This window comes from Rhamphochromis longiceps, linkage group LG2, assembly GCF_057381845.1.
Source record: "Rhamphochromis longiceps isolate RC_006_pf linkage group LG2, R_longiceps_female_GT1.1, whole genome shotgun sequence".
Taxonomy (NCBI): domain Eukaryota; kingdom Metazoa; phylum Chordata; class Actinopteri; order Cichliformes; family Cichlidae; genus Rhamphochromis; species Rhamphochromis longiceps.
The window spans coordinates 37,592,876-37,603,260 of record NC_140558.1 but is presented as its reverse complement, the minus strand read 5'-3'; the positions used below and the strand labels follow the sequence as shown (position 1 = coordinate 37,603,260).

Below are 10,385 nucleotides of genomic sequence, written 5' to 3'. Positions count from 1 at the left end.
AACGAGCCAATCAAATTCCAAGGCACCATATTGAACAGTTGTTTTGACTCCAGCCTGTTCTTCTTTTACAGTTTTTACTTTGTATTTGGCTTTTTTAAAACTTAAATAATTCGCATTTACAATTAAAAGACAAATAAACGTAATACTCGCGCGGGAACAATGAAGCTGGCGGACATTAAAAAGTTAAAAGTGGCCGAGCTGCGGTCCAGACTTAAAGAGCTGGGGCTGGACAGTAGAGGGCTGAAGGCTGAGCTGGTGGAGCGGCTGTGGTCCGCAGCAGAGGGGGAGCCGAGCGGGGGAGACGGTGAAGAAGAAACGCTGAAGCTACATGACAGCTCACCTATACTTTTAGTACAGACAGAGCCAGCAGACGTCCGCCCTCCATCCTCAGAGATTGGTGCTACTGCGCGACATGAAGTAGACCGCGGCTACACAGACATGGCCACACAGACTGTGGCTGAGCCCAGTCCAGCTGCACCACAGCCCGACTCGGAGGCTGCTGCTGCTGCGGGTGTCACTGCCTGCCCTGCGGAGGGAGGAGAACAGGGGCATGCGGAGGGTCCAGTAGAGGAGGACATGGGCAGAGGAAGGTCGTTCTACGAGTTCAAAGAGGAGATACGATACAAGAGGTAGAGTATGGTGAAGAAACCCGCCCCACAGAGGGCATCGGGTTCAGTGAAAATCCCTCACATCTGTCCACAGCATACTGTAATTACCGTGTGGAGCTCTCGTTGTGGAGTTTCATATGTGTAGGTTCTCTTGGTCTTGAGAACTTGATAAAGTTTGTAAAGATTTTTAAACTCTCACCCAAGACACTTCTTTAGTACCACATCCACTGATGGAAAATCCCAGCCAAACGAAGCGTGGGCCAAGTCCAGAATCACAGAGACTTTATTAATCCCACAGGGAACTTGAGTTCTCATAGCGGCACACATACAGCAAACGTCAAGCACTCATATAAAATGAAGAGTAGAAACAGAGATATTAATTGATAACTATTAAAATAAATATAGAGATACAGGTATAAATATAAACATAAATATGCATATAGACATAAAAGTACACAAATATGTGTGCAATATATGTCATTGCGTACAAAAGTGCCAGAGTGCAGTGAGGTGTGATTAATCCTGTTCTGCATGTGTGGGCCTGACCCAATTGGATGAATTAAAGAGTTTGAAAGCAGCAGGAAGGAAGGACCTGTAACGTTCCCTCAGACAGGAGCGTGAAGGAATCTGTTGCTCTCAGTGAGCTAATCAGGTCATGTTAAAATAGGTTTTCTCAGTTTAAGAGAGAAGAAGGATTTAAAGCTCTTCCAATATTGTGGTCCTGGTTACTGCACCACTGTTTAGGAATATGTTTTAAATCCTTACTTTGAATGATTTTTTTTATGTGTATACATGTGTGGATGGAGCAGGTTTTTTTTCTTAAGGCCAGATTAGCATTTTATTTTTACTGTATTTATGTGTATTTATACTTTAATATTTCCTATTTTATTATTGTTATTTTATTCTGTGCAATGAACGATGAGTGAACGCATGTAAGAATGTATGTATGCTCGTCTGCTAAAACATAAGCTCTGATCCAGTTTCACTGCAGAATGCATAGCACAGCGGCATAAAAGGAATCTTTATCTTTGTGTTTTATTTAGATTTAGATTTAATGAAGTTCTTAAATCATTAAATGTGACATGTCTCTTTTTTTTCAACCAGAGCCAAATCACCACAGCCCCCTGCGGAGAGGAGTGAGGCAGAGGAACAAGATGAAGATAAAGTCAGACTAGATAAATGTGTGAAAACACACCCACACAAATTTTAATCAGCGCTTGAGTTTTCTTATGAATTACTTGTTTTAATTTTGTCTGGACTAACCCCCAAGGGTGTATTTGATTTGACTCCCTGAGTCTCCTTGTCGATTACTCAGATGGCTCTCACCTGCACTTCGAGGTGAGTCCTGATGGATCCTCTGGCCAGCCGCGGTTCTGGGCTCAATTCCCCCTGCTGTGGTCAGGCTGCAGGCTCACCCATGGGGTGCAGCAGGGCAGGGTGGGCTTTGAGGTGAGGCTGGAGAGGAAACTGTTGACTGCACAGCCAGATGACCATGAAGTCAGGGAGCCATATGGACTGAGAGTTGGCTGGTCAGTGGCCGTCTCCTCTCTGCTGCTGGGTAAGAATGAAGTTTTTTTCATATTTATTGTCTGTAGATGTGATTTACTTGTTAAAAAGCTTCTGAATCCTTCTGGGTTTCACGTCAGGTGAGGATGAACTCTCTTTTTGTTATGATGGACGTGGTAAAAAAGTGTCAGATAGAAAGGAAGAGAACTTTGGAGAGCCTTTTTCGGAGGGGGATATCATCGGCTGTTATGCTGTGAGTTATGTTTTCAGTCAGCTTTACTAGCGCTCGAGTGACTTTTCTCTCATTTAAACCATTTTTTTGTGTTTGTGTGTCATGTTCACACCTGCACACACCCAGTCTTTCTCCTCAGATGGCGCTGTCGAGCTCTCTTTCCATAAAAACGGTCGTTTTGTAGGAGTGGCCTTTTCCACGGACACCTCGGTGCTACGGGGTCGTGCTCTGTTCCCTCATGTCCTCTGTAAGAGCTGTTCGTTCAAATTGCTCCTGGACCCTGCAGCTCAACCCTGGTACCCCGGCCCTCCGGGGTTCACACCGTTGGCCACTCTTCCTCCTGGGCAAAGGGTGTGCTCCACATCAGCTCCAACCTCCAGAGCACAGTGCGAAGTGAGAGTCAAATTTAGATTTGTATTCCCAATCTTTCTACTACTAAAGGCTCCTCCTAAAGTTGAAATTGTAGTGTGAAGATGAATTGTAATGTTTTCTAAGAATTTCCTCTGAAAGTTTGAACTAAACAAAGTTCAGATGATCTTGCACATGGAGCATTTTAGCCATAGAAAATGCTCCTAAGGTGGAAAATTGTTGGGAGTGGAGGATGTAAGCAGGGGGGAAAATGGCAGAACGACAACGTTTAGTGTTACAGCAGTGATCACCTGAGTCATTAGGATCATCCTATGGGAGCCATGAATGTTTGTGCAAAATTTAATTTTCTGACAGTTGACATGTCAATTTTGTTATGTCTTATCTTCCTCTCTGCTCCACCAGGTGGTGCTGATGGTGGGTCTTCCTGCCTCTGGGAAGAGCGTCTGGGCGAGGAATTACATGAAGCAGCATCCAGAGAAACAGCACAGACTGCTGGGAACGGAGGAGCTGCTCGCTTGTATGATTGTCAGTCAGATCTCCGCTCTTCACTCCTGTGATTCACATTCAGAGGTTATGGTTCGCACCTGATGTAAAATGTTTGACCCGTGTGTATGTGTGTGTATAGAGTGGTGGGCAGAGGGACAGCAGGCTCCAGCAGGCCTCTCACGGTCTTACTGAAATAATCAAGATGGCTGCCCAAACTCCTGGAAACTACATCCTAGACCAGGTAATGCTTCACGGTCAAAAAAAAAAAGACTTATGAGATGTCCCCTTGTGAAACTCACTGAAGGATAGTAGTTGCTATCAGGTGGTAGAACAAAAGCCGTTATTGGAGAATCAGCCTCTGCAAGCAAAGTGTCAGGAGACCAAAGTGAACTGGTTCATTTAGGCTCATGTGATAGAGGTTTGGATGAGCAGCAGAAGATTTTCTGGTTTCAAATCGGGCCTCGGCAGTCTGGAGTTTGGGATTATTTCTTGGTCCTATTAATAATTAAATATTTACTTTAAAGCAGTTATATGTGGAATAAAATCTAAACTGTAACCACCACAGTTATGAGCAAAGAGCTTCGACAAAACATTTCACTATGCTGTAGTCTTAGTAGTTATTTCACTTCATCTTTCTGTTTCCAGTGCAACATCCTCTTCTCTGCACTCCGTCACAAGCTGCGGCTGTTCACAGGCTTCAGGCGTCGGGTGGTGGTGGTGTTTCCCTCAGGCGACGAGTGGAAAAGGCGACTGTCGCAGCACCAGATGAGAGACGGTGAACACATCCCAGAGACCGCCCTGCTCAAATTACAAGGTTTACCTACATTTGTAATATTATGTTCCATTACAGGTCTATATTAGGGGATCAGAAACAAAACATGAATTTGTTTCATATGTTCCATTTGGTCTCTACAGTAATCCCTGTAAATTTACACTGAGGAATGGGTTCAGATTCTTCTTGGTTAAATCCGTGAATCCTTCAGAAAGAAAGGTTCTTCCTCTCATTACTCGGTTTATTGATATCATTTAAGGTCTCAGATGTGCTGGGAGCCACAGAGTTTATAAAAGATCTTTACAGCTGGTGCTGCTGACAGTTAAAATAAACAGCAGTCATTCCTGTAATACTTTCCTCTCTCTGTCCAGTGAGCTGCAGTCTTCCAGAGCAGCAGGATGACCTCCTGGAGGAGTTGCAGTATGTCGAGCTGCCGCAGGAAAAGGCGCTAAAGCTCCTGCAGGAGTATAAAGATGAGGCCCGCAGACTGCTACCCCCCGTCCCCAAACATGAGAAGACACGGCGACTTTACAGGAAAAGACCCCACCCTCACGGTCCTCCATCCTCTCACAGGACATGGAGTCAGCCGCCAAGATACGTGAGTGCCAACCTGGCTCATTTCTCTCTAAAAGCACAGCTGCATTTGCTAGATGTTAAATTAATTTTGTGTCATTCACATTTCAGTGGAGCGTGCCTTATCAGGATCAGGGGTATTACTACAGCGCGTACCAGAACTACTCATGAGCGAACCTGGAGCAAGAGGACTCGAATAATGCTGCTGCATTACCAGTGATTACATAACACCAACACTGCTGAGGTTTTATTATATGGAACTGCACACTCCCTGCTCAAACATAATCAGTGTCATATTTTATCTTTTATGAAAAGACATGGACACTTTAGGTTTTTATTCAAAATATTTTAATACATTTTTACTTGTTCTTGCTGTACAGTGTATAAATGAATTACACAGTACTGAATTATCAGTAACTTGTAAATAAAACCCCAAACTTTAATCAGTCTGTTTCTTTGTGCACATGTGGTGGTGTCAACTTGGCATCGCCTCGTCCGCGTTGGTCTGGAACTACGTCAGGTTTAACAGTCTGATAAAGCAGCACGGCTCCTTTAGCTGACGGACAAAGCTCCGACCACAGAGGGCTGCTTCTGTCCAGCTGCAAAACTTCCTACAGTGTGCAAAATACAACTGTGTGAGAAAGTGTTTGCCCCCTTCCTAATTTCCTGTTTTGTTTTGGAGTTTTGTTGCATTTAAATGCTCCAGATAATCAAATAAATTTAAATATTAGACAAAAAGGTAAGTAAACCTACATGGCTCTGTGTGAAAATAGTGATTGCCCCCATATCTGTTCTATCATAAATTAACTGGTATATCACAACTTTGGAAAGCTGAGTTCAATTTGTCTAGCCACACCCGGTTCTGATGTAATCACCTTAACGAGAAACATCTTTATTTAGAAACTGCATTTACTTGTGCCGTCTTTGTCTAACATTTAAATTTGTTTGATGATCTGAAACATTTAAGTGTGACAAACATACAAAAAAATAGGAAATCAGCAAACACTTTTTCACACTACTGTATATAAAAAGGCAGAATTGCCTTATATGCTTGTAATCTCTCCATAAAGTGATGATTATACTTTGTTCCCTACTGCAGACGCAAGTACAAGAATCTCGTTTTGGTGTTGGTCTGCAGGTATTTGTATGTCTGTAACATCTCACCGTTCTGCTGACAAAGACGACCTCTGTGGACTCGCTGGCCTCCACTCCTCCTTTCCAGTACAACTTTCTCACTTCATCAGAATTTAAGGAGCAACTGAAAGCACACAGATTAAAATTTATATCTTTATAGAGCCATTCAAACCACATTTATTATTTCACGATGCTTGATTTAGGATTGTGTGCAGCTTTATGCTGCCCTTCCTAACCTCAGCTGGGCAAATCTGGTTAGATAATCGAGACCCAATCTAATAGTAACTTTAACTTTGGACTTCATTTTGTATGACACCTTTTTATAGGCTTGCCATCATGTGATGTCATCTTTTATGGTCTCTCAGTTGTCTTCATTATTACTTCTGTTCCTTTACTTTTAGTCTTTCACTGGTGTGCATTTTTATTGTTTCTATTTTAACTCTCTATTAATTTTACTCATCTCAAGCCCAAATATCTAACTTTTATATGGGGCAGTAAAACTGTTTTTTCTTCTTAATACTGAACTTGTTTAACTCCAAGAGAATTATTTGTAATAGGAGTGAGATTCCAGTTACAAATGGATTTCAAGAATAAAAAGAAAAGTTTAAAGAAGGTTTAGATTCCCTAAACATACATATAACACATCATGTAGTCTTACAGCCTAAATATATATTTGTTTAAGCCTCATTGCAGTTATTTGCAGTCAGTGCTCCTGAATGTGCTTTTAATTCAGTCAGCTCAGGAAATTGCAGTTTTTTTCTACTCCTAGGTCTGTATGATGTCAAAGAGAGAGGGTAGCCCTAATATAGTCATCTCACTCTGGCTGTGACCAGAAGCCTCACCCACTCATGTTCTGTTTACCAGAGGCAGCCAATCAGAAAAAGGTTGCAGGGGATTATTTTGAACTGTGACTCATACAAAGCTACTTCAATAGTCCACATGGAAAACTACGCAGTCTTTAGTAGTGGAGATGTGGTCATCGTGATGATTTTATCTTTATAAAATTTTTTGCCATACTTTCATTTTCTGAGCAACTTTCACTGACACACCTACTTCAAGAAATCTGTGCTGCAGGTTTCACAGTATGGATTAAAACTGAAGCGACGACTACCTGACGTAAAACTCGGCACTCGGTCTTCCAGCGCTGGTGTGATTCAGAGCGACGCCCATCAGGACGGGCGGTCCTAGGGAGCTCAGAGGAATATTCACCTGGGACAGAACAGTAAAATTAATAATATTAATATTTTAGACCTTTCATTACTTAGACAAAACAGCTGGTGCAAAGTTTTATTAAAGAAAAGTGACTGTGTGAATACTGCTTTAGGCATAAAATCCTTGTTTTACACTGTGATGTCGTGAGGTCCCATGTGTAGGATCTGACCTAACAATTTTCCACTTCATAAAAAAACTTGGTAAATTTTCTGATGTGTGGATCAAATATTAGGGCTGAGTCAAACTGTGGTGCCAAGTTTCTGGAAGCTGGTTTCACTTTGTGGGGCCTATGACATGCATGATTGAACAAGAATTCTGATTTTGAGGTATTTCACTGAAGGAAATCTGCTGACACCATTTAGACTCTTTAAAAAGAGTTGCTAGCAGGCTTCTGGCGGTAAGTATACGTGCATAAACGTGAAACACGACATTACAATTCTGAATAAAAAGAATACAAACAGAAAAGGAATGACTTTTCACCTCATCTCTGATCTCGGCGCACACAGAGGAGAAAAGCTCTGAGACGATGGTCTCTGGCTTCCTCTCCATCATGGCTATGCCGATCTGCTCCTCACACACCCTCTGTCCTAGACGCTCACACACAGCCTGAGGACAACAGGGTTGATATGAGCAACACATCAAGCATTTTGGTGAGACTGAATCCTCTTTATTCATATCACCTTTGGCTCTGGGTGGCCTCCGGGGATATCCAGGAGCCCTCCCGCCTCTGCCACCTTTTGGCTCCTCCTGATCATGACCACCTGACCATTGCTGGTGCACAGTATGGCACCGACACCTAGAGGCTGAGCCAGCAGCGTCAGAGGATCTCCGAACTCGGCCTCACCACGCTGTCGCAGCTTGGCCACCCCACACGACCAGTTTGTCCCCAGGTAGTCCTTGTAGCACGTGAGGCCTAACCTCAGAGTGAGGAGGGGTGCAGGGTGTGGAGGAAGTTTGTCTGCAATGCCATTAAACTCTCTGTAGTCATGATTGGAGGCACCCTCAGCATTTTCTGTCTGACTTATACACCTGTTATGTATTTCACCCAAATCCCTCTGTCCTTGATTGTTTTGGTCCTCTGTGTGGTGGAAAATGGTGCCATGGGACAACGGAGTGGAAGGTGGATTTTGTGGATCTGCTAAGCAGAAAGAATGTAGCCTGAATTTTGCCCCGTTGAAAAGCCACGGCTCCTTGGACACCCGCTTCGTCCACACCTCATCTATGTGACGCTCCAGAGCCAGATCTGTCTGCCTGTTAAACCTGAGAGAGGAGGAATTGATTTTACATGACGTGTGATGAAAAGTATTTAAAGGATGTACTGCACTGTATGTTTGCACCTTTCTGAAAGCTCCACTTGTACTTGAGACTCGAGCAGCCCATGCCAGTGTGCACAGTGCAGCAGCACAGACACCTCAGGGTCCATCATTTCCCACTGCGGCTCTTCACTGGAAGCATCAGTTACTTGATCCAAGTTGTGTTCTTTGAGAAGACTTGGAGTGGGATGGTTTAAGATGTTAAGATGGTTGCTGGAAGTGATAGGAATGAGCAGGATTAGAAATGAGTCTATCAGAGGGACAGTTCAGGTTGAGCACTTTGAAGACAAAATCAGAGAGGCAAGGCTGAGATCTTTTGGACATGTTGGACAAAGGATGCTGAAGATGGATCTGCCTTGAAGTAAGGAAAAAAGAAAGACCATGGAGAAGAGTAATAGAGTGAAGGAGGACATGCAGCTTTAAACCTTAAGGCCCATGAAGGCATCAAATCAAGTGAGGTGATCAACTCTGTGCAGGTTAATAAGTCCACTCCTGTTATACAAAGACACACATCAAGTGCACCCACATATAAGAGATTAGAGCAGGCAAATAAATCTGACCATGGATAAGGTTAATGGAAGCACAACATCAAATTATTAAAAAAAGATTTCTAAATATATTAGAAATTTGTTACTATCATGGCAGCAACTACCTTTAAAATGCATGATTTTTTAAAATAGACACACAATAATTGACCAAAATAACTGATTTAACTAATTAAACTAAGCAGCCCTAATGTTTGCATAAATGCAGGTCCAGGTGAGCTGTAAGTATACTGCAGTCATCCTCTAATTCAATAAAGTATTCTGATTCAGGGGGATATAATGACAATTTCAACAGGGCCCGTGGGATCATGACAGCATTGGGTGCAGTGGCATAACCAAAAACGGGAGGACAACTTCTTTAAGGCGTCAACAGTTTGTTCAATGCAGATTTGTCAGCGAGGTTGAAAAGGAGAACAGACACATTTAAAAACGTGACCGCTCAGCGTCAATTTACTCACATAAAAGCTCCTGATTTGTTACTGCTAATGAAGTTATTCTTTATTTACTTACCAGTAGCTCCCAATTTTTTCCACCATTGGACTAAAAACAGTCAAAAACTTTCAATGAACCGGAGAGCTGGAAAGGAATTAAATAGGAAGTGCGACTTCCTGATAAAATAAACGTCTAACATAACAACTCCTGTGTTCTCGTTTACTCTAAGATAATATTGTCTGGTTGATTTTCTATAAAACCAAATAAGGACAAACGTTTTGTGGCTTGTTTACCTGTCGTTTCCGAGGTAGGCGAAGAAGAAGCCAAACCAGCGAAAGGTGGTTTCTTCCTCTTTTCCCACGAACGGCAAAAAATTTGCTTCTTATCACCACCTAGCGGCAAAGAGTGTAAATAATAATAATGTTATATTGTCAGTAAGATATTACTGACAGATGTGGAAAAAAATATAAATTTTGTGCATATTTCTACAATGTAAATTATATTTATGAATTATAGTTATAAGACAAACTTATTTTAATATTAATTATAATCCAATTCAATCCAACTTTATTTATAAAGCACTTTAAAATAGCCAGCACAGGACCAAAGTGCTGTACAGTAAATAAATAAATAATGTAGTGCTGTCCAAAAGTCCTCAGCACCCTCTCAATATTTTTCAAATATTGACATTCAAGGAAATGAGTGGAGGCTCCAAACGTTTGCACAGCGCTGTGTGTATTTAATTTAGTTTTCTTTTCTTTTTAAGTTGACTTTTAATTCTTTTCTGGAGTGACTTTTTATTGTTTGAAAATGCATAGTTTTAATTGTATCTATTTTTATTTTATACTATTATAATATGAATGTCATTACAACATGAACATGATTTTAATCACGTTGTCAAAAGAAAAGAAAAGAAAAGAAAAGAAAAGAAAAGATAGACTGCAGGTCATAACTTCTTACCTGAAGATCAGTTCACCTGACACTCGGCGGCCGTCTCGGGTCTCTCCTCCTCCTGCCTCCCCTTTCCCTCACCCACCTGTTCTCTATGGAAGCTCCGCCATAGCTCACAGAAGAGCCAGAGAATTTTGTTTCTTATGGTGTGAAAGTCTTTCAGGTGCCTTCTGTGACAGTGAAACTCCAAGTTAACTGTTATGTGCCTTTTAATGAAGAGTGGCTTCCATCTGGACACTCTACTGTAGTGAA

General features: G+C 42.0%; 2 protein-coding genes across 3 annotated transcripts; one reads left to right on the top strand and one right to left on the bottom strand.

The window, feature by feature from the left end:
• On the top strand, nucleotides 1-4,989 carry LOC146677848 (heterogeneous nuclear ribonucleoprotein U-like protein 2). Its single transcript, XM_085427062.1, has 10 exons — nucleotides 1-629; nucleotides 1,713-1,789; nucleotides 1,924-2,166; nucleotides 2,255-2,367; nucleotides 2,473-2,739; nucleotides 3,118-3,240; nucleotides 3,341-3,442; nucleotides 3,847-4,015; nucleotides 4,345-4,571; nucleotides 4,658-4,989. Exons 1-10 carry the CDS (start codon nucleotides 160-162, stop codon nucleotides 4,715-4,717), a joined length of 1,851 nt encoding a protein of 616 aa, XP_085283188.1. The 5' UTR covers nucleotides 1-159; the 3' UTR covers nucleotides 4,718-4,989.
• nudt22 (nudix (nucleoside diphosphate linked moiety X)-type motif 22) lies at nucleotides 4,990-9,533 on the bottom strand. 2 transcript variants are annotated; one of them, XM_085427085.1, is made up of 7 exons: nucleotides 9,476-9,533; nucleotides 8,230-8,418; nucleotides 7,573-8,152; nucleotides 7,373-7,498; nucleotides 6,792-6,889; nucleotides 5,711-5,804; nucleotides 4,990-5,157 (listed from the first exon to the last, which is right to left on the bottom strand). In XM_085427085.1, the coding sequence occupies exons 2-7, from the start codon at nucleotides 8,316-8,318 to the stop codon at nucleotides 4,990-4,992; spliced, it is 1,155 nt and encodes a 384-aa protein (XP_085283211.1). In that variant the 5' UTR covers nucleotides 8,319-8,418; nucleotides 9,476-9,533. The 2 variants fall into 2 exon arrangements, with proteins under 2 accessions (XP_085283211.1, XP_085283201.1); XM_085427075.1 differs by lacking the exon at nucleotides 9,476-9,533 and adding an exon at nucleotides 9,261-9,469.
• Nucleotides 9,534-10,385: the final 852 nt, after the last annotated feature.

Coding starts and splice junctions, on each gene's coding strand:
- LOC146677848 (XM_085427062.1), top strand. CDS start 160: ATGAAGCTGGCGGACATTAAAAAGTTAAAAGTGGCCGAGCTGCGGTCC. Junction 630..1,712: donor GAGGAGATACGATACAAGAG/GTAGAGTATGGT, acceptor TTTTTCAACCAG/AGCCAAATCACCACAGCCCC. Junction 4,016..4,344: donor CGCCCTGCTCAAATTACAAG/GTTTACCTACAT, acceptor CTCTCTGTCCAG/TGAGCTGCAGTCTTCCAGAG.
- nudt22 (XM_085427075.1), bottom strand. CDS start 9,286: ATGGTGGAAAAAATTGGGAGCTACTG. Junction 6,890..7,372: donor GCGCCGAGATCAGAGATGAG/GTGAAAAGTCAT, acceptor GTTCTGTCCCAG/GTGAATATTCCTCTGAGCTC. Junction 5,158..5,710: donor TCGTCTTTGTCAGCAGAACG/GTGAGATGTTAC, acceptor TGCACACTGTAG/GAAGTTTTGCAGCTGGACAG.